General features: G+C 36.5%; 1 protein-coding gene across 1 annotated transcript; it reads right to left on the reverse strand.

Annotated features, from left to right (window-relative positions):
* Positions 1-20,739: 20,739 nt before the first annotated feature.
* Positions 20,740-22,440, reverse strand: LOC126585107 (protein CASPARIAN STRIP INTEGRITY FACTOR 1-like). Its single transcript, XM_050249498.1, has 3 exons — positions 22,184-22,440; positions 21,319-21,374; positions 20,740-21,180 (listed from the first exon to the last, which is right to left on the reverse strand). Exons 1-3 carry the CDS (start codon positions 22,320-22,322, stop codon positions 21,040-21,042), a joined length of 336 nt encoding a protein of 111 aa, XP_050105455.1. The 5' UTR covers positions 22,323-22,440; the 3' UTR covers positions 20,740-21,039.
* Between the last annotated feature and the right edge of the window lie 789 nt (positions 22,441-23,229).

The following is a 23,229-nucleotide window of genomic DNA, read 5'->3' on the forward strand; positions in this document are numbered from 1 at the left end:
CTTGATGACTCCCAAAAAGTAATCAAAACATTTGTTTGACATACAAAACTTGATCTTGCCATGCATCAACTCCACAATTGCCATGAGCACCAAAAAGTCCTCGCAACCCGGATATAATTCTTGCTTGGCATTTTTCAATAGTTTTTCATAGTTTTTGAATGCCTCACTATCCATGGTTGGAGGGAGGTCATCTCCCCCTTCTTGATTGGTGTTGGTCGAGGTGTATGGATAAAAGTCATTTAGAATATCCATAACTTGTTCGTTTGGATCCACATTAGATTCAACAATCTCTACTTGTGTCACATATGAAGACGAAACATGGTCTAATTGTTCCTCATGATGATTCCAAGTAGTATAGGTCTCCATCATCCCATTTCTTACTAAATGAAATCGAACATTTTCAAATGTCTCCCTCATTGAGTTGTTACACCTTTTACACGAACACTAGATATGAGTTGAACCCAAGTTGTGTCTACTTGCAAATTCAATGAACTCATCAATTTCATCCAAGTACTCAGCAGCACAGCTCTTCTGATTCTGTATTCACTATCTGTCCATTTTGTCTGCAATCACAATAAAAAGATAAGAATTATAGCAACTTCAACTATTGTCTTGTCACCTTATACAGAGCCGACCTAGGCCCAATGCCAATAGTGTGCTTGTCCAGGGCCCAAATTTTTAAGGGGGCACCCAAAAAAAAAATCCCATTATTTAGGCAAAAAAAAAAAAAAATGATACAGTGCACACCGTTCTGTTCACCATCACTTCATCTTCCGATCTTGGACGCTTTGAAATTCTTGGTTCTTTAATGCGTATTCCAGTTCCAAGGATCAAATTCCATGTTCCAAACCTGAAGCCTTTAATTTGATTAAAGGATTATAAATGAGTTCTTTACGAACAAAGAATTTCTTCCAGATTTTTCAGAATTATATGCTTGTGCCGTAGTCATTCAAATTCCAGAATTTCAACAGAATTCGAGTTCCAAAATTTCAGTCAGTTCAGTCCCCTTATCGGCCATTCCTTCTAGACTTCCAGTAATCCAATTCCATTCGAAATTCGAACACCCAACACCGTGACGGTGCGAAACGTTCAGTATCCCATTTTTTGGTTTTGCAAGGTAAAGAACTTTTGTTGTTGTTGTTGTTGTCTGCCACGACTCACTGGGCCACTGCTAGAAGGCTAGACCCACATAGGCCACATGGCCCAAATTAAAAACCGATTTTTTTTTCAAGTTGGTTTTGCTTTTTAAAAATTAGTTTTAATGTTGTATCAGGGTTGCAAATTGTGAAATCCCAACCCCGAAATTTCACTATTCATTACGTATTTTGTTATTTAAATCCGTATTTCACGATTACATTATTTTTATTAGTTAATTTTAATTCTGTTAATTTTGGGAATTAAATCGAATAGTTTCGGGTTTGAACTTTCGTAATTAGTCTTTAAATTCGTTGACCTTTCGAGGTCACAAGTAATGTTTTCAAATAGGTCTCGAAGCCACGAGCCCATAGGCGAAAGTCCTTTGCGAGTCCGGGTTATAACGGTATAGTTACGGACGTTTGAAGTTGTGATACTATAGATTTTAAGAATTATTTAAACTCCCACTTTGTGGGAAAGAGGCCAATAGGATATTTGGGTTAAGGGACCAATCAATTAGAAGAGGAAGGGGACGAAACAAATTTTTGAGAGGTTAGGAAGCAACCAATCAAAAAAGGAGAAAAGAAAAAAAAAAGAAAAAAAAAGGGGGACTTTTCCCCCTTCCATTTCGTCAACCCGTGCACCCATAAACCCAACTTCAACCCAACCGAAGTCCGGCCAATCTCCACCATTTTGCAGGCCATTCTCACCCCTCCACCACCTGCAACTTATTCCACAACCTCTCATCTACCATATTTGCTCATATTCAAGGGTTTTTAAGGCCAATTTCAAGTAGAACCGTACTGGAGAACTCGGAGATTTTCGATGGCGATTCGCCACTCCGGTGAGTCTCACCACCCACCACCACCCTTATTCAACTCCCCTTAGACCCAGGAACAAGACCCAAATAGTTTTAGGGGCATTGGAAGATCGAGGAAGTCAAATCGAAGAACACCCATCTTAGGGTTTTCGGCAGGTTTGAGTGAAATTGGAGCTTTTCCCGGCCAAATTGGACTTGGCCACATGTATGAAACATGCTCCACTCACTAATATATAGTTGCCTGTAAAATTTGGTAATTTTTGGAAATAGTTGAATTTTCCGGGAAGTTAGGGCGGCCAACCGCCACCCGCGGTGGCTCGTGCGGCGGCGCATGTCCAGTGGGCCGATGATTTATTTCTAAGTCCAATTAGATGCCCTCAATTCATAATTGAAATCCGTATGAAGTGGTTTGATTGTTTGAACTTAGTTTCATTATGATACCTCACTTGTTCAAAATTTGAATCGATGATTCGACCGTTGGATCGTCACCAAACCTTAATGCGTTATAGAACATAATATGTGAGGATAGCTGGAACTGACAGATTGGGAATCCGATGTATGGATCTTCCTAAATTGGATTTCTAAGTTAGTAAAATTAATTGTTGACCGCCTCTTGTTTTGGCAATTGGCGGAGATCCGTCCGTTGGATCATAATGAAATTTTAGTATGTGGTTTTAGAAGTGTAATGTGCATTTTGGGAAGTTACGAATTAGAAATATGATCGGCAGATCTTTCGGTTTAGATTTCTAGGGTTGTGGATCCTATTATCGTCCCTGATCGACGATTGGCTCTTTAGTCAACTAGTCCAAGTTCTTCTAGTGTGTCAGCTATCGTAGAGTGTGGTTGAGATTTCATGGAACTCGATGGGGTCATTGTGGTGACGTGTCCTTGTCGTTTGACGCATGTCTCGAATCGTTTATAAAGTTAAAATTAGTATTAATAGAGGCTCAGTGAGGCTTTGCAGCTTATCTCGGTGAGTTACCTTAATATATGTGATATAGTGATTACCCAATTCTTTATATTAATATCCTCTGTGGATATGACATGGTTTTATAAATGTGTTTTCTGTTAAAATGTGATTTTTATATATTTAGCCATAAACCTATGTTTATGAAACATGATTTAGCTTGTGTACTAATGATGGTTGTGATATATGTGTGTTTAATTATCTCTTTTTAGGAATGTGAATGATAAGTATGATAAATGCTATGACTATGTGATCTTAGAATCCTATTAGATGTATTATGTAGAATTGATATGATTGTGCGATGTATTAGTTGGTGGCCATGAGAAGTTGATGGTGTAGTGACTACGTTGTAACCCATAAGGGTTGAGTTGTGGGTAGGTTATGTGTTGAATTTCCTGTACCATGTACCAGTGGTACATGGATGATCTTGCTTGGTTAATCAGCATTGGGGGACCATACTATGTGTGGATCGCGCTTGGTTAATCCGCGTTGGGCGATTTTTATGGCCATTTATACTTAGGGGTGATCATGCTTGGTTAATCCGCGTTGGGTGATCACTGCCTAACAGTTCTATAGGTGTGACTCTGCTTAGTTAATCAGGGTTGGGGGGTCACTATCGACCTGATTATCTTGACCCTGCTTGGTTAATCCGCATTAGGGGGTCACTAGTGGTCCTGCTTGGTTAATCCGCATTAGGGGACCATACTATATATGGATTGTGCTTGGTTAATCCGCGTTGGGCGATCGTTATGACCATGTATGCCTAGGATTGATCATGCTTGGTTATTCCGCATTGGGTGATCACTTCCTAACAGCTGTAGGAGTGACTCTGCTTGGTTAATCCGTATTGAGGGGTTATTGCTTACTTGGTTAATTTCTCAGGGGTAGCTCTGCTTGGTTAATCCGCTTTGGGGGCCATTTCCTGTTTGGTTACTTATGTAGGCTTCGACTGAACTGCATCACTCTAGCCCTAGTTTCTAGTGTTTTCGTGAACTATAGTTTTGGGAACCTTGTGTTTTGATTTAGAAAAGCCATTGGATGTCTGGATGACTCATTTGGAGATTTCAGAGACTCGACATTGATTTCTTACGAATGATTTATATTCGAGGTTTATAAACTGTGATTGATGGTTGATTCTATTATTATTATCACATACTTTGTATTATTGTCACTCATACGAGCTTTGCAGCCTATTCGAGTTCTTGATGCCTATGCACCATTCCCATGGTGTAGGCATTGATTGTACAGATGTCAAGTCTGAAAAGATTACAAGAGGTCGCTTGGTATTTTGGTTGGATTATGTTGAGTGGTCTGGAATCCCTACTCTTGCTCATTTCCATAAAGGTAGTCTGACCTTAGAATCGAGTGAATATGAATTGTTCATAGTAGACATTGTATATAAATTAGACTTATCAAGTTAGTAGTTGGAATCTAGGTGAGGAATTATGTAGGGATCCTTTATTAAAATTTGTGAATTGATATGGGACCTTATTGATTGAATTTGAATAACATAGTAAATGTTGATATCATGCTTCTTTGATTTTTAGGATTGATTAATTAGAATGATTGTGGAATGATGTGGGATATGATTATTATTATTATGATTAGTCTCGTTGCTCATTGTGGCTTGAGAATAATATTGTGCTTTGTTGGTTCTTCGACATGTTACATGTTGTGGATTAAGGTTTAATGTTGAAAACATAGTGATTTATATGATGGATGAAGTGGAAATGTTGATCGTCATATTGGATTGTCATGTAGCCTTGAATCTAGTACTTCCATACTTGTCAAGTTCTAATGATTGATTGAGGAGTGTTATATATTTCGTCTTGAATGTACTGTGGTAAATGTAGATGGGTTGTGAATGATGAACTACGAATGGCTTGATCCTTGTGTAGGGTACATAGGCAGTTTAACGAGGAGGTTAGATGCAGCCATAAAGTGTACAAAAAAATTACTACGTAGTTGGATCGTGAATTGTGTCTGTGCATATCTCAGAGGCAGGGTATGTTAAAGATACAAATACTTGGTGACGTCACGTGTCGATCCTGGACGTATGTTGGGATCGGGGCATGACAACTTTTGTGGTATCAGAGCTTAGGTATTAGGTCCAAGAACCTTTACCTTTAGATGCTGGAAATTGTGTCATGGAATAGAAAATATATTTAATGGTTTTTCTTTACTTAGATTGTGATTTGAAATTCCAATGAGTTTGGTTGGAACTTCTGATATTTGATTTGCCAATTCTGATGGTTTGGTTTGAAAGTCTGGTATGTATTTAGCCAATGAGGATTGTGGCTTGATGTTTGATAATTATTTTGCCAATGTGTATGTCTATAATTTCTGATATTTATTCTACCAATAAATGTTGCTGGGAATCTGAGTATATGGATGAGAATCATGATGATTTATTCGTTGACTTATTTATTTTGAGTTTGAATAAACTCGTAGACTGAGGTTATTATTTTATTTACTTCAAATGGAATGATGGGGAAAGTTTGAAATTACAAATTTGGTTGGTTTGGTTGCCAAAATCATGAGTATATTGATGAATTCTTATTAATGGTGGCATTTGTTGTGCTTGTACAAAGATTTGGTGTTGAGATTGTGTTGAGACGATGAAAATTGAATTTGTTAGTTGTGGTTCGATGTTGTCAAACATGATGATAGCCAAATTCGAGTATAATGAAAGCTTGATTGTTGTCCGGGCATCATTATCTGTTTAATATGTGGCATTGGTGAATGGGGAATTGATACTGAAATTACGAGAACGGAATTTTTTTAGGAGGGAATGATGCGAAATCCCGACCCCGAAATTTCACTATTCATATTTCGTTATTTAAATCCGTATTTCACGGTTACGTTATTTTTATTAGATAATTTTAATTCTGTTAATTTTGGGAATTAAATCGAATAGTTTCAGGTTTGAACTTTCGTAATTAGTCTTTAAATTCATTGACCTTTCGAGGTCACAAGTAACGATTTAAAATAGGTCTCGAAGCCATGAGCGCATAGGCCAAAGCCGTTTGCGAGTCCGGGTTATAACAGTATAGTTACGGACGTTTGAAGTTGTGATACTATAGATTTTAGGAATTATTTAAACTCCCACTTTGTGGGAAAAAAGGCCAATAAGATATTTGGGTTAAGGGACCACTCAGTTAGAAGAGGAAGGGGACCAATCAAATTTTAGAGAGGTTAGGCAACAGCCAATCAAAAAAGGAGAAAAGAAAAAAAAAAGAAAAAGAAAAGGGGGACTTTTTCCCCTTCCATTTCGTCAACCCGTGCACCCACAAACCCGACTTCTACTTGGATGAATTCTGGCCAATCTCCACCATTTTTCAGGCCATTCTCACCCTTCCACCACCTGCAACTTATTCCACAACCTCTCATCTACCATATTTGCTCAAATTCAAGGGTTTTTAAGGCCAATTTCGAGTAGAACCGTACTGGCGAACTCAGAGGTTTTCGATGGCGATTCGTCGCTCCGGTGAGTCTCAACACCCACCACCACCCTTAACCAACTCCCCTTGGACCCAGTAACAAGACCCAATCAGTTTTAGGGGCATTGGAAGATCGAGGAAGTCGAATCGAGGAACACCCATCTTAGGGTTTTCGGGTGGTTTGAGTGAAATTGGAGCTTTTCCCGGCCAAATTGGATTTGGCCACAGGTATGAAACTTGCTCCACTCACTAAGCTCTACTTGCCTGTAAAATTTGGTAATTTTTGGAAATAGATAAATTTTCCTGCGAGTCGGGGCAGCTAACCGCCACCCGCGACGGCTTGTGCGGCGGCGCTTGGCCAGTGGGCCGACGATTTCTTTCTAAGTCCAATTAGATGCTCTAAATTCATAATTGAAATCCGTATGAAGTGGTTTGATTGTTTGAACTTAGTTTCATTATGATACCTTACTTGTTCAAAAATTGAATCGATGATTCGACCGTTGGATCGTCACCAAACTTTAATGCGTTATAGAACATAATATTTGAGGATAGCTGGAACTGACAGATTGGGAATCCGATATGGATCTTCCTGAATTGGATTTCTAAGTTAGTAAAATTAATTATTGACTGCCTCTTGTTTTAGCAATTGGCGGAGATCCATCCTTTGGATCATAATGAAATTTTAGTATGTGGTTTTAGAAGTGTAATGTGTATTTTGGGAAGTTACGAATCAGAAATATGATAGGCAGATCTTCCAGTTTAGATTTCTAGGGTTGTGGACCCTACTATCATCCCTGATCGACGATTGGCTCTTTAGTCAACTAGTCCAAGTTCTTCTAGTGTGTCAGCTATCGTAGAGTGTGGTTGAGATTTCATGGAACTTGATGGGCTCATTGTGGTGACGTGTCCTTGTTGTTTGATGCATGTCTCGAATCGTTTATAAAGTTAAAATTAGTATTAATAGAGGCTTCGTGAGGCTTTGTGGCTTATCTCGGTGAGTTACTTTAATATATGTGATATGGTGATTACCCGATTCTTTATATTAATATCCTCTGTGGATATGACATGGTTTTATAAGTGTGTTTTATGTTAAAATGTGATTTTTATATATTTAGCCATAGACCTATGTTTATGAAACATGATTTGACTTGTGTACTAATGATGGTTGTGATATATGTGTTTAATTATCTCTTTTTAGCAATGTGAATGATAAGTATGATAAATGCTATGACTATGTGATCTTAGAATCCTATTAGATGTATTATGTAGAATTTATATGATTGTTTGCTGTATGAGTTGGTGGCCATGAGAAGTTGATGGTGTAGTGACTACGTTGTAACCCATAAGGGTTGAGTTGTGGGTAGGTTGTGTGTTGAATTTCCTGTCCATGTAGCAGTGGTACATGAATGGTCCTACTTGATTAATCCGCTTGCTATATTTGTCCTATGGGGAAATCTCGTAGACTTCCTTTTTTCTAATCGTATTTATCATGTACGAAAACTAATAGAATCATTGCATCTTGATCTTTGGGGTCCAGCCCTATCTCGTCAAATTTTGGATATAGGTTTTAACTCTCTATTGTTGACGATCATACTCGTTATGTTTGGCTTTATCGATTACTAAACAAATTGGATGTGCTTGCCACCTTTGTTGAATTTAAAAAGATGATTGAAAATCGGCTAAATTTAACAATCAAAACATTGCTAATGGATGGTGGTGGTGAATTCTCAAGTGGGTTATTCATGCAGTTTCTACGAGATAATGGTATTGGTCATCAAATATCATGTACTTACTCGCCTCAACAAAATGGCTTCTTCGAAAGAAAACATTGACATAATGTTGAAAAAGAACTTTACTTATTGTCTCAGTCCAAACTTCCATCTAGCTATTGGATTGAAGGTTTTTCAACCTCTGTCTATCTCATCAACCGCTTGCCTGCAGTGAACCTTGGAAATATTTCTCTGTATGAGAAACTAAATCAGCGTCCCCCGGACTATAAGATGCTCAAAATTTTTGTTTGTCCGTCTTTCCCGCACTTGGTTCCGTACATAAACACAAACTTATGCCTAAATATATAAAAGGTCTTCAATGGGTATGATTTACATTACAAAGGTTACCGATGCTTGGAACCCATCTCAAGCCGTATATTTCATTGCAATTAACTTTTGATGAACCCAAATTTTCATTTCCTGAGCTTATATACAGGGACAAAGCAACTTCTCCACCTCCATTGATGACATAAATACCAGTTCTTGTTGGACCAAGCTCTTCACAACAACTTTTGTCCTATTTTGAGCCCAATAATACAATAACAGTTCCACCAGCTTCTGATCACGAGCAGCCTCTATCCACGCCTCAGTGAAGTGTTTCTTCTTTTCTGCCGCTCGCTCTACATTCTATGCATGATTTGCCAGTAGCTGTTGAACAACCAACCAACACAGAATAGGCACTACAACCTACCTCATCACCAACAGTGAGTTCATCATCACCACTCCCTGCATCAGTGCCATCTACAACAACATTGGCTGATGAGTCGATAATATACTATATATTTTATCCTAATCTTAGTATTAATTTATTAGTTATTTTGTGAGAGTTTTGATACATTGAATTATATTTCCAATATAGGACATTCAAATTCCTCTTGAGCAAAAGGTGGCCAAATGGATGAATTTTGGAGTGATTCCAATTGGAAGATGTTCGTGAGTCTCTCAGCTTGTTTGTATAAAAGTTTCGGATTTTTCTACCAAGCGGTTGATTTTTGGCGATGAAATAAAGAAGCAGCGTGCAGTGCTATCAAAGTGACATTTTGGGCTTATTTGGGTTTTTTGGAGTCCAAGATGTCTTTTGGGTTCGAGGTCTTCTGTAGTTATGTTCAGAACATCTCAAGCTTTAATTTAAGTCATTTTGGGCCTGTTTTGGAACCCTGAAAGTCTAAAAACGTGGCTGATTTGTGGTCAGGTAGATTTTCCATATTTAATTAGGATTATGTTTCCTAGTTCATCTTAAGTTATTATGTTTCATATTATTTGGAAGATCTTTTCTAGTAAGGATTCTATTTTGTAGTAGTATAAATAAAGCTTATTAGCCATTAGAGGGGAGAAGACCACACTACTTTGGAGAATTCGGCTTAGAGAGTTTTTTTTTTTTTTTTGGATCCAGAGGTAATTTTATTACCAACAACAAAACAGTACACACAAAGGGCCTAGAAACACACTAAATACAAAGAAACATGGACAAAAAAACGCCCAAAAAAACCCAAATTCTACTTTGGAGCCCATCATGTACAATCCATAAAAAAGAAAAAACCTTTGGCACCCAGAACTACTGTAACTGCATTCCCCATCGCCGACACTTCCCATAACGGAGCATAGAAATCTTCGCCCACCACTGTCGCCAAACATCAAACCATCTAGATTCTCTAAGTTAAAGAAGAAATATGCTGCACCATTCTCCATGAACCACCAAAACGAATGCCACCAAGAAACAAAAGAAGCCCACCAGAAGAGAGATTCGATGAGCAACATCGCCAACCAAGGCTAACACCGGGGAGGACCAACAAAGGTCAACAAGGGTGGTGGTGTGAACACTTGAACCAAAGCTCTACACACCCTTCCGTTAAAATGCGAGAAATCACAGGAAGGATAAGCAAATCAAATTGGGAATTAGTGGAAAAATGGTGAATATGGTAGAGAAAAAGGATGATCTACACATGGAGCTCAAGTAATCAGTTACAAGAAAGGGGTAGATCGGGGAAACGGGGTTGAGCTTATTGCAAAAGACAGTAAGAAAAAGGAAAAAACAGCAGGAATATAAAGGTGTGTTTGTTGAGCCGGACTATCGCGGACTAGACTAGCTTCAGGGACTAAGCTAGATTGGCTTAGACTACACTAAGCTGGACTGACTTAGTGAAGTGTTTGGTGCAATGTTGGACTAAAAAGAAGGATAATACCAAGCTACAATATTATATTTTTTAATTCATATCTAATACTATTATATTAATTAATTCTACCCTTTTTTTATTCTAAAAAAACTTTCCCTTTCTCTGGAAGCCTCCATCAGTCCATCTTTTTCTCCCTTTTATCTCCCTCATTCTCTCTGTCCCACGCTCTCCTTCCCTTCCCTATTTTTTCCGATTAATTGCCAAAAAAATTTCTGCAAAACGAAGAATCGAGCTTGGTTTTTCAGGTTTTTGTTCGGTGGGCGTGGAATCCTGAATGGGTGAGCTTGGTTGGCCTTGAACCGTTTGATTTTGGGTTTGACCTCATTGAAGTGGTGGTTTGTGCTTGCAGCGCCATTGTTGAAGCAGAGATTGGGGACACTTCTGGCCGTCGTTGTGCTTGCAGCAGTGCTCATCCGGCAACGTTCTTTCAAATATCTCGTCTTTTGGGGATTTGGGTTTCAACGACAATGCAGGTCTGTCATTGATCGTCAGACGGCTACGAGGACGATGCGAAGCATATTGGAGTCCTGAATGAGCCTGAGATGAAGCAAAGTAAGTGTAGGAGACGGGATTAGCAATCCTCTCATTTTCAGGGGGTGTCGCTAAAGCCCCTTAGCGAAGCGTTTAATCCTAGCGAGTCCGGCTTAGTCTCACTAAACACAATCCCTGCTTGCACCAAACACAGTCTAAGTATCCTAGCTGTCTAGTGAAACTTAGAGAAACCAATCAAACACGCCCTAAGGGTCTGCCATTGACCCTGACCATAGCAGGGTCGGCGACAACGCAGAAAATCTAAACTGAAAACTGGAACTCACACTACGGTGAGAATGTCTCTCACTGGAGGGGAAAAAAGCTCTCATGGACGAGAGAACTTTCAAGGATAAATGCTCCCTTGTCACAAAAAAAAAAAAAAAAACTTTGCTAGGGCTATGCCACGAGCCTTAGCAAGAATATGTAGTTTCTTTTCAATTTTGGTCAGAGGTCAATCCCTGAAATTGACGAAGGCTTCTTGGGGTTAATATGTTCAAGTTCACTTAAGATGAATACCACGTCTTAAGGGTTGCATGGTTTTTCAAAAGGTTTCACAAAGCTTAATGAGCCTTGCATGTTTAGATTTGATCTGAATACTACAGACGGATTGCATGTTTGATATACGTTCTATGTTGGGGGGTCCAAGTAGGCATCCTTAAGGAAAACCTAACCTTCAAAATACGCATGTATAGGTCATAAGGAATTGAAAGATCTACATATGATTGTTAAGGTGACAACGGAACCTTAGTGCTTTCACAATTTAATTTTCAAAAACTGATTTCTTTTAGGTTATTTTATTTTGCCAATTTATTTAATTATTTCTATTAAATTTATTTTTATTATTTTAAAATTCAAAATCAACCTTTTCTCAAACTTCGTTTTAAATAATTAATTAAGATTTGGTTTGATATAAATTATTCACTCAATCTCTGTGGAGAACGACCTTGCTAGAGCCAACTATACTACGATTACCTTGCACTCTTGCAAGTACTTTAAGTGCTTTTATCCCTACTTTTGCAAGTAGTAAAAATCATATCATTGGCCTCTCCTGATCATACCTTAAATCACACTAAGTTTTGCAGCATCAATTTTCTTGTTTATGGTACTTCTTCACATCAACTCCCTCATGCCTTGATTGCTGCAATGAATCATCCATTTTTCCATGAACCTACGAGTAGATATGCTCAAGCTTCCAAACACGCACACTGGCAGCTCGCTATGTAAACTGAATATGATGCTCTCATGCATAATAAGACTTGGTCACTCATGCCATACTTTCATTTTGTGAACGTCATTGGGTGTAAGTGGATATTGAAGGTGAAAAGTAAAGTTGATGACTCTATCAAACAACATAACATGCATTTAATTGCAAAGAGTTTTCACCAACAAGAAGGCTTGGACAATGATGAGACCTTTATTTTAGGAGTTAAACCTGTAAATATTCAAACAATTCTCTCATTAGCTATCTCAATGGGTTGGACACTCAAACAATTAGATGTTCATAATGCCTTCCTTAATGGCATATTATAAGAAGAGGTTTATATGAAGCAACCACCTTGTGCTTAGTTTTAGTGGTTTACTTCATTTTTACTCTCTCAAGGATTCTTTCACAACCCCACTCTAATGCTTCGTTATTTATTCAACTTGGCTCACATTATTCTATCTTTGTGTTTATATATGTTGACACCATAATTATAACAGGTCATAATACCGTTGAAATTTCTTTGTTTATCGATATCTTATGCTCTACATCTAATAGTCGATGAATGGGCCACCTTAGCTTTTCCTTGGACTTGAGATGCATTGTATATCTAGTATGATATCTTATAGTTAAACTTGATGTGCCATGAACCTTCTCAAAAAGTTTAACATGGAGTTTTGTAAATTGAGAGCATCTCCAATGGAAGTCCTTATTTAGAGACTCCCATCATCACATTTGAGTACTCAATTAAGGACTTTGTATCCCTAAAGGAATATTGTCTCTAGTTAGAGAGTCCTTATAGTAGAATCCTTAAATTTGAAGTTTTTATTTTATTTTATTTTAGGTGATAATTTGATTAGGTGCACAATTTTTTTTTATTTTTTATGTTGGCCTTTTTTTTATTTAATTAAAAACATTAACATTAAAAGCATTAAAAGCTTCAATCAAGATTATGGGTCCCTTGCCACTCAAGGTGTACATTTTTTGTTTATGTTAACATTTTTTCAATCAAGAATGGTGCCGGATGGAGGTGGCATTTTTCTTCCTTTAATGATTTATTGGTAATTTGAGTTTCTATGTTACACCTTTCTCTGAACCAGTTTAGGCGTAATTCTGTTACTTGGACTTATCACCCAATGAAAGCTACTCTGCCTCATCCACTTGGAATGCTATTAGGGAGTCCCACCCAAAGGTTCCATGGGCTGGTCTCTTATGGTTTGGTAAGCATGTCCTAAGGTGGAGCTTGCTATAAGGGGTAAGTTATCTACCATGGATCAGGTGATGATCTTTACCCCTCATGCCTTGCCTATTTGCTCTTTTTGCTTGACTGATAATGAGTCTTACAATCACTTGTTCTTTAAGTGTACATATAGTGCCAATATTTGGTCTCATGTGCTTTTTAAGTGTGGTTATGATCCTCCTCATTTGGATTGACATGAGTTTATCACTTGGGCTGCTAATAATTGGACGAATAAGTTGTGGGATGTTAGCATTAATAATTTGTGTCTCCAAGCTGTTGTCTATGCTATTTGGAAAGAAAGGAATAACCGAAAGTTCAGAAATGAACACCTCCACTATGTTGTTGTCTTTGAAGCCATTGTGAACTCTATACGCTTACATTTATGTTCTTTGCAAATTCTGCATTCTACTGCAAATGAACGTATTTTTCAAGAATGGAGAATTCCTATGTAGTTCTCCTTTTGGTGCTGGTTGTTAGGTTGGGTTGTTGCTGTTTTATACAGCCTCCTACCTTTTTTGTTTTCTTTTAGCTTGGACTTTGTTGCCTTTGTTGTGTTGTAGTTTGTTGCTTCTTTTGGTTTTCTTTTAATACAATAATTCATTTACCCAAAAGAAAAACATTTTTTAAATGAATTAAAAGCATTAAAAGCTTCAATCAAGATTGTGAGCCTTATTTTTCACTCAAGGTTATGTCTCTATACAGTCCCTATACATGGGTACATATACTATGTATCTGGTGAGTCCTTCAACTTTAGGAACTCACTTTCCGATCCATTGAAGATTCATTTGTCCCTATATTTGTTTTATACCCATTTTATACGGTGATTGTCCTTATTTGCTCATCTACACGACCATCTTCCTTTAATGGTGATCCTCTTACTGACCCATCCACTTATCGAAGCATTTTTAAAGGCCTATATTTACTTACACACTCTCGCCCTGACATAGCCTATGCCGTCAATCTAGTATGTCAATACATGCGTGCTCCTTGCTCCACACATCTTCAAAGTGCAAAGCGCATCCTCCACTATGTTAAGGGTACGCTTTCATATGGTCTTTGCTTTCACAATACATCTTCTTTCAATTTAAATGGGTACTCTGATTCCGATTAGGCTGGTAGTGTTGAGGATTGTCATATAATTACTGGTGCATGCATCTTTCTTGGATATAATATTCTTTCATGGATGGCTAAGAAATTGTCTATTGTTTCTTGGTCTAGCATGGAGGCTGAATGTCGTGCTCTTGTTACTTCAACAATTGAGATTTGCTGGTTCTGTCATTTATTTCACAAACTTGACATTTCCTTGCGTGTTCCTCCTTGCATCTTTGTTGGCAAGATGTCTGCCCTACATATTGTTGTGAACCATATTTTTCATGCAAGGACAAGACACCTGGAAAATGAGTATCCTTTATTTGAGAGCGGCTCAACCTTGGTGTTCTTCACACTTGCTATGTCCCTTTTGTGCATCGACTTGCTGAAATCTTCACTAAAGGACTCACTCCTAAGCAATTTCTTTCCTTGGTTCCCAAGCTCAAGCTCTACTACGTTTCATCTTACTTTAAGGGGAATGGGGTTTGAAGAGATAGACTTTTGACAAAGCCATCAACTTGTTCCACTTGTGGAAACCAGGAGTCCCAAGTACGTCATACTTTATAAATGGCAATTTACACTTCGGTTTTATAGAGCTAAATGATGTGCTCAATTACAATAATGCCCTCTAACTTTGTTGGTTATTACCACAACAACTTTTAACAAACTTATCCTTATACCCACCTTAACTGCCTACACATTACAACTAACCACACTTCTTAACTAATCACATTCTTCACTCTTAAGTAACCATGTCATCACTAATGACTATGGTTAATACTCCCCCCCTCAAGCTAAGTTGCCAGAACTTAGATTGATAGCAAGACATCTTTAAGAACACTAAGTCCCTAATGCATTTGTAGACTGCTGAGGAAGAACTCCAATGTTGAGATTGTTACAGTGTTTAAGAAAGCCTGGACTATGAAGACCTTTTATGAATACATTAGCTACTTATTCTTTAGTGGGGAGTTAAGATTGTTGCAGTGTTTAAGAAAGACTGGACTATAAAGACCTTTTGTGAATATATTAGCTACTTGTTCTTCAATGGGAATGTATTGCACAGTAATATCCCTTTTTTGTACTCTCTCATATATAAAATGGTAGTCTATGTCTAGATGTTTAATTTTCGAGTGAAACACATGATTAAAACACAAGGCTAATGCTGACAAATTACCATATTATAAGTGAGGTGGTATGGGAATAAACTGGTTCAAATCTTTCAGTAATGAACGGATCCAAAACACATCAACTGCACAGTGAGCCAAGTTTTATAATCAACTTCTGTGGAACTTCGAGACACTATGGATTGCTTCTTAGACTGCCATGAGATTGGATTAGAACCAATATAAACCACATAGCCAGTGATAGACCTCCTGGTGTTAATATCTGATGCCCAATCAGAGTCGGGATAGGCTAAAATGGTAGAGTCAGCTGATTTTGCATACCTTAAACCACAAGGAATGGTTCCCTGCAAATATCTCAAAATCCGTTTAACTAAATGCATATGTAACTCAAATGGCTTTGTCATGTATTGGCAAACAACATTGACAGCAAGAGCTATATCTGGTCTTGTAAATGTAAGGTATTGAAGTGCACCTATTAAGCTTTTGTACTGAGTTGGATGCTAAGAATCATGTGTTGGTCTGGCAAACAACATGTGTTGGATGCTTAGAATCCACAAAACCTTGTGGTTGTTTCATGTAGACCTCCTCTTTAAGTTCCCCATGCAGAAACGCATTCTTGATGTCTAATTGTCTCAAACTCCAATTGTTTTGAACTGCCAATGCAAGTATTAATCTTACTGTAGTGTGTCGAACTACTAGACTGAATGTCTCAGAGTAGTCTAGACCTTGTTCTTGACTGTAACCTTTTGCCACCAACCTTGCCTTATACCTTGCAACTATCCCATCAGGATTTCTTTTGATTTTGTACACCCATTTACTCCCAATAACAGTTCTATTTGCTGGAGGGGGAACTAATCTCTAAGTTCTTTGAGTTGTCAATGCATCGAATTCCTCCTGCATGGCATTTTGCCATTGTACTATTGTGGATGCTGCTATAAATGTTTAGGTTCTTCAACCTCAGTTATATCATTAATGAATGAGAATCTTCCACACATGTAATCAAATTCTGATGATACACTAGGATCTTGGAATTGTAATGATTGTAACTATGGTAAAACAACAACAATGGATGAATAGGTTTGTCTTTGAATATCTCATGTCTTTAGTCGAGTTTGGACGCCATGATCTAAACATTGAGTAGTGTTGTGAGTGTCAAATGAAGAAGAAATAGTGAGTATTACCTGGAGTTGTGTAGGATCAAGGACAAGAAGCAAAAGAGGTGTATCAGATGAGGAGGAAATAGTATTGCCTATTGTAGATGCTGAGCCATGCACTTGACTACTGATATCTTGATTTTCTGTGTTTTTAGAAGGATTGGGATTGTAACTTGGAGAAGAAACTGAATAGAGATGACCATTTTGATTTGTTGCATTTTCATGATGTAGAAGCAGTGTTGGAATTGGAACTGGAACAACAACTAATCTAACCAAATGAGATGATGTAAACAAATCCATAGGTTGCTAAAAGATGTTTTGTTGTGAGTCTTGAATATATGGAAATACCATTTCATCAAAAAGTACATGCCTCGAAACAATGCATTTCCTAGTTTTGGGATTGTAATAGATAACACCTTTATAACCCATTGAATATCCCAAGAAAATACATTTTTCAGATCTTGGTTGTAGTTTATTGCTGTTATATGGTCTTAACCATACACAACAGTATCAAATATCCTTATAGACTTCAAATCTGGTTGCTTGGTATACAATCTTTTGTAAGAGGATTCTAGTGCCAAAGACTTAAATGCCATCCTATTGATCAAAAACACTAAATGTGCACATGCATAATACCAAAATTTAGCAAGTAAACCAGCAACAATAAGCAAAGTGATAGCAATTTCAACAACATGCTTGTGTTTCCTTTCTACCACTCCATTTTGTTGTGGAGTATAAGGACAAGACATCATATGTTCAATCCCTTTTGAATCAAGAAAAGCTTTAAATGCAAGACTAGTGCATTCTCTTACTCTATCAGTTTGTAAATATTTAATTACAGTTCCAAATTGAGTGTGAACAAAATTATAGAACCTTACAAACACAATAATTGTATCGGATTTATTGCACAATGGAAAAACCCACACATACTTTGTATATTCATCAACAAACGTTACATAGTATCTATACTCTTCAATAGATTTTACAGGAGATGGTCCCCAAATATCTAAGTGAACCTTCTGAAATGGTAGAGAACATTTATCACTTATAACAGAAAAAGGAATCCTTGACATCTTGCCTTTTACACAATGAGTACACAGACTATGAGTACTATCTATATCTATACTTATATTGGACTATTTTAACATAGCCGACAATATTTCATGTGTTAGATGATCCAATTTCTGGTGCCAAAGTTTTAACTATACCAACTGTCCCAAAAAAGCTGAATTTTTCACTGTGGATTGCACTCATTTTGATCCTTTCACAACTGGTATTTGAAACAGCTACCTAGGCTTACTCTTTCCTTGATACAAAACCTCTTTTGTCTTCTTATCTTGAACAAAAAACTCACTTTCATCACAAATAAACTAACTATGGTTATCAGCACATATTGTTGTACAAAAGGAAGACTCCTTGCAATTTTAGGAACATGTAACACATTATTAAGGATCAATTAATGAGAATTGTGTTTGAGTATCGTTGAACCAATATTGTTAATGGTTAGACCTGTGCCATTGCCAATTGTGATTTTCTTCGAACTTTCAAATGGAGTGACTTGATTGAATGCATTCACATCAACAGTAATATGGTGATAAGCTCCAGCGCTAACAATCCAGGAATCTTGTTTAACATATTGAGGTTTTTGTTGTGTTGCCATAAAATTCAATATTACAGGTGGAGGTGGACCTTGAAATGCATAATTTGCCCTGTGAAAACACTCTAGTGCAAAATGTCCTCTTTTTCCACAAATATGACATTCTAGCAAGAAACCTGTAGATGATGTATTTAAATTTCGATGGAAGCAATTGTCAGCTATATGATAACTCTTATTGTATATTTGGCATTCAATTACCACATTGAACCTATTTTCAATGCTACCATACCACATACTAAAGCCATTATGTCTTGAATTCCCATATTGAAAGCCTGAAGAGCCACCAGCGTTGAAATTCTTGCCTTTATAACCACCATTTGGCCTCTAATTGTTACTTTTGTAATTTGAACCATTGAAAGATTTTTTACCAAAGTTCTGTCTTGGACCACCAAAGTTCGATCCATTGCCCATGAAACCAAAACTATAAGACTGTGAATCAAAGAGTTGAGACTGCTGTGGATATATTTGTTGTGGAAACTACTGCTGTGGATACTGTGGCAGTGGAAATTGCTGTTGTGGGAATTGTTGTTGTGTATTACACCACCTGTTGTAGTAGAGATGTGACAGTGACCCAAGGGATTAGATCCATATGCATTAGATGAATGTGTTATAGATGATCCTTGAGTATATAGTGTAACCATGCTTTGGGATAGCACATTCATTTATCCTTCCATTTCTTTTTCAACACCTAACAATTGAGCATGAAATTCTTTCAATGTAATAGCTGATTCTCTAGCAAGAATAACTATTCGAATTATATCATACTCCTTTGGTAATCCAGTAAGACCAACAATCATTACATCATTGTCAGAAATAAACTCCCCTGCAATAGTTAAATGTTCTCTTATGTTCTTGAGCCTCAACAGATACTTATCACTGGAATCTGATCCTTTTTGTATTGTATGCAGCTCAATTTTTAAATCGTTAATCCTGGACTTAGACATGTAGGCAAAACGTTCCACAAGATTTGACCAAACTTCAAATGCAGTTTTACAACCAAGAACATATTCAATAGCTTCATCAAACAAAGTTGCCAATAACAAACTGAGCAATGCCATATCAGTTGATTCACATTCAATATATGTTGTAATCTCAGTTGTGATCCCAATGTTAGTGTGTATCACAAATTTTGGTGGACATACATCAATACCATCAAAATAAACAAACATTTTATAGCCTTTAAGAACTGACTTAAACTGAAATGCCCATTTAGCAAAATTGTCATCCCTCATTTTATTGTAAGCATGCTGAAAAGACTCTCAACCTTAACAGTAGTTGTAGACATGATGAAATACTCAAGAAACACAAATTGAAATACTTCGGAGAAGAATTTCACCCTTTGAAGTGAGAATGATACTCACTGCTATCTAGTTATCCAAGAAAGATTGGCACTTTCTAACAAACTTATCCTTATAACCACCTTAACTGCCTACACATTACAACTAACCACACTTCTCAACTAATCACATTCTTCACTCTTAAGTAACCATGTCATCACTAATGACTATGGTTAATAGTAATTACTTCCATGTAATTATTCTATTCATTATATTCTCTTGGTACATATTCTATGAATGAGACTCCAAAAGTCCACTCAATGCAATTATATATTGGAATGAATATAACGACTGGAACACGATTCTTACCATACACTATGATATTATTTTCATCACTCACAATTCTATAAAAATTTAATATTACCAAACACTTAACTGTTTTTACTTTAGAATTGAAACTCTAAAAACACCATGTTAGACTCTATTGTTGCTTGTTTATCTTCGGCGAGCCCTTTTGCAAAAATAAAAAATAAAAATTTAACGTTTTAATCCCTAATTTTTAAACAAGTTTTTATTCATCAATTTGAATGGTTTCCGTTGAGTCCTGTATCGCTTATAAAACCAATTCCTATAATTATGAGATTTATTTGGACTTTCTTATTAAATAGTATATAAATAAAAGTATATGTATATAGTATATAAAATAAAAAATTATCTATTATCTAATAACCCGTCCTCCTCTCTTTGAAACAAGCTCAAGCTTCCTTCTTGCATGCGTGCTCCTCTCAAAAGAGACTCGCGCCCCTTCTGAAGTTCACGAATCCGCTCAATTGAAAGGATAAATTCAATTGAAAATATTTTTTTCGTACTAGTCTATACAATGAGCACTGTTAACTATCTGCACTACCTTTTGAACCTTGTTATTTTATATTTGTAAATACAACAATTGTCATTCATAATATTTAAATTCAGAAATTTGTTTGACAAAGTAAAAGCTAGATGTCACTCCATGCTAATTAATTACTGACAATTTTCAGCAGTTATATTATGTAACATTCAATATTGTAATTCATATCTTAGTTTCAACAAACAAACAAAAAAGTATATATCGTAATGTATGATCTGAATAACTCCAAACAAAACAAAGAACTGCAAGAGGAGATGAGTTCCCAGAATTACACATATAGATTGGTCATAATTCAGTTCACGCAGACATATATAGGTGAAAATAAATGCCCTACACACATAAAACATCATTCTTCTTATGACTTAATTAAAATACAATATTACACTTCAAAACTTAGTATATATGTCTATATATATCTCACATAATTACACTAGCTAGGATTTCTTTTATAGTAGTGGGTACACAGAAGCTACTTCATTTATTTAATTAATATAATTAAGTCACTAATCCGACTGCAAACGCCGAAGGCTAAAACGCTAAGCCATCACGATCATCTCAGTTGGGAATGAGCTTGAAAGGAGGCTTAACAAGAGCAGGTGCTGGATCATATCGTCCATAGTCTTTGGTGTTAGATCTAAGAAGCCTTTCATGGATTCTAGCTACTTCTTCGTGGTTCAATGGCTTCCCTAGCATTTCCTACCACGTGAAAATCGGATAAGGCGTGAGTCAGATGCAACACTTATAAATTTACACAAGTAATACTAATTAATTAGGAGGAAGAAGAAGGAGGAGATCATAAACACCAGAATTTCTGAAGCCTTTCTAGTTACAAACCTCTGTGTTTGCATCCACTTCTTTGGCCAACTTGTTGACAAACTTCGATTTTCGACCTGCAAATGCAGTTCTCATATCATGCACATTATGATTAGTAAGGGTGAAATTCTTTCTTTTGCATAAATTATTATCTTGTTGCACAATATTCCTAGAAGAATCAAAGAAGAGTAGAAGTTTATGAAAACTATAATAGTTACTTTATTTATAAGGAAAACTAATGAAAAATGCTTGAAAACTTTGAGTTTTAACGTTAAGGACAAAATAAAGGGTAAAGTGAATAGTATCAAGATTGATTTTTTAGTAAAAAAATGTGATTTTTCGTTAAAGTGAATAATATCTGGAACTTTTTGTTAAAGTTCCCTTATTTATATGCTTCTGCATGATCTGCTCTAACGTAATAAGTATCAAGCAAAGTGAAATTCTTTCTTTTGCATAAATTAATATCTTGTTGCACAATATTCCTAGAAGAATCAAAAGAGTGGAAGTTTATGAAAACTATAGTAGTTACTTTATTTATATGCTTCTGCATGATCTGCTCTGACGTAATAAGTATCAAGCAAAGATCAAATCCATGCACACTAGCTAAATTTTCATAAATAGCATGACTAAGGGGCTTCTGGAGCTGCTAATTATGCATGAGGGCATAACTACAAGAAATCAGGGTTTTACGAGGATCATTTTGGTTACTAAAAATACCAATTCTTGGGGTTAATTGTTTCGTCACTAGAGCTCTTTTTTCTTGTAGTGCATGCATGTATATATATGTATGCGTGTGTGTATGTGTATATACAGACACATCTCTGACAATGCAAGGATTTATATGACTAATTAAAAGCAAAGGCTGCAGACTTATAGAAAGACCAACCTGCTGCGAAAGAGGATGAGAAAAATGATGCTGAAATCAGAAGAAAGAGGATGCTGAACATCTTGAGGAACATGAAAGCCATGTTGTTAGGCAACTTTGTTGTTCGATCTTGTTTCTTTCTGAGGGTGTCTATTCTCATTCAAGTTCAGAGAATTTTAATGGACCAAATGATATATGCTTCCTATATACCTATAATGTAATGTAAAGGAACGTTAAATCTACTTGAGAGAGGACTTCTTAGAGAAACATAAAATTGGGAATTCTTAATGATAAACAGAAAATTGACAGTTAATTATAAATTAATCAAAGCTTTACACTTTTTAGTTTTGAATTGTAATGAAAAGGTGACATAGACCACTTTTCTTTTGTTGGGGCACTAAGTCTAACAAGTTAGTGGACTTATATAGTTAATTAACAGAATAGTACTTAATGTATGACCCTCAGTGGAAATTATCATAAAACCCCTAATTGTCTTGGCAAAACTTTGTTTCTAACTTTGCAATCAAAATAACACATTTCTGTTTATAAAAACTTTAACAGTACAACAAAGATTTTGAAAAAAGAAAAAAAAAAGGAAAAACACCAAAGTTCCAATAGAGGAATAAAAATGAGCTTAAAATGGAAAAACTATAGAAACCAGATTGAAAAAAAATCGATATAAATTTGGGACAGCCCATCATGAATGAGCATTTACATATTTGAGCTTGCTATACATGTTCAATTCAGTTACGAGTACACTCAAAAGGACTGAAATGGAAATTTGGAAGGCATGTAAGTTTGGTGAGTAGTTAAATGTTTCTCCTGTGGCTGTGCTTGAATTAAAAAGAAACATTAGGTATAAAAATTGCTTTTATGGACGACTAGTGCTTTCAATTATCTATAAAGACAAAGACAACACACCAAATACCACTGAAAGGACGCTGGTGGAGAATAAAGAGAAGCATGCACTGTAATACCTAAATAAATCCATCTTTCTTTAATTTATTTTTTATAAAAAGTGGTGTGAGGGCAACCCCTAACTTAAGCAAACCATCCCTACCCTTGGC

Source organism: Malus sylvestris, chromosome 10 (assembly GCF_916048215.2).
Source record: "Malus sylvestris chromosome 10, drMalSylv7.2, whole genome shotgun sequence".
NCBI classification, from domain to species: Eukaryota; Viridiplantae; Streptophyta; class Magnoliopsida; order Rosales; family Rosaceae; genus Malus; species Malus sylvestris.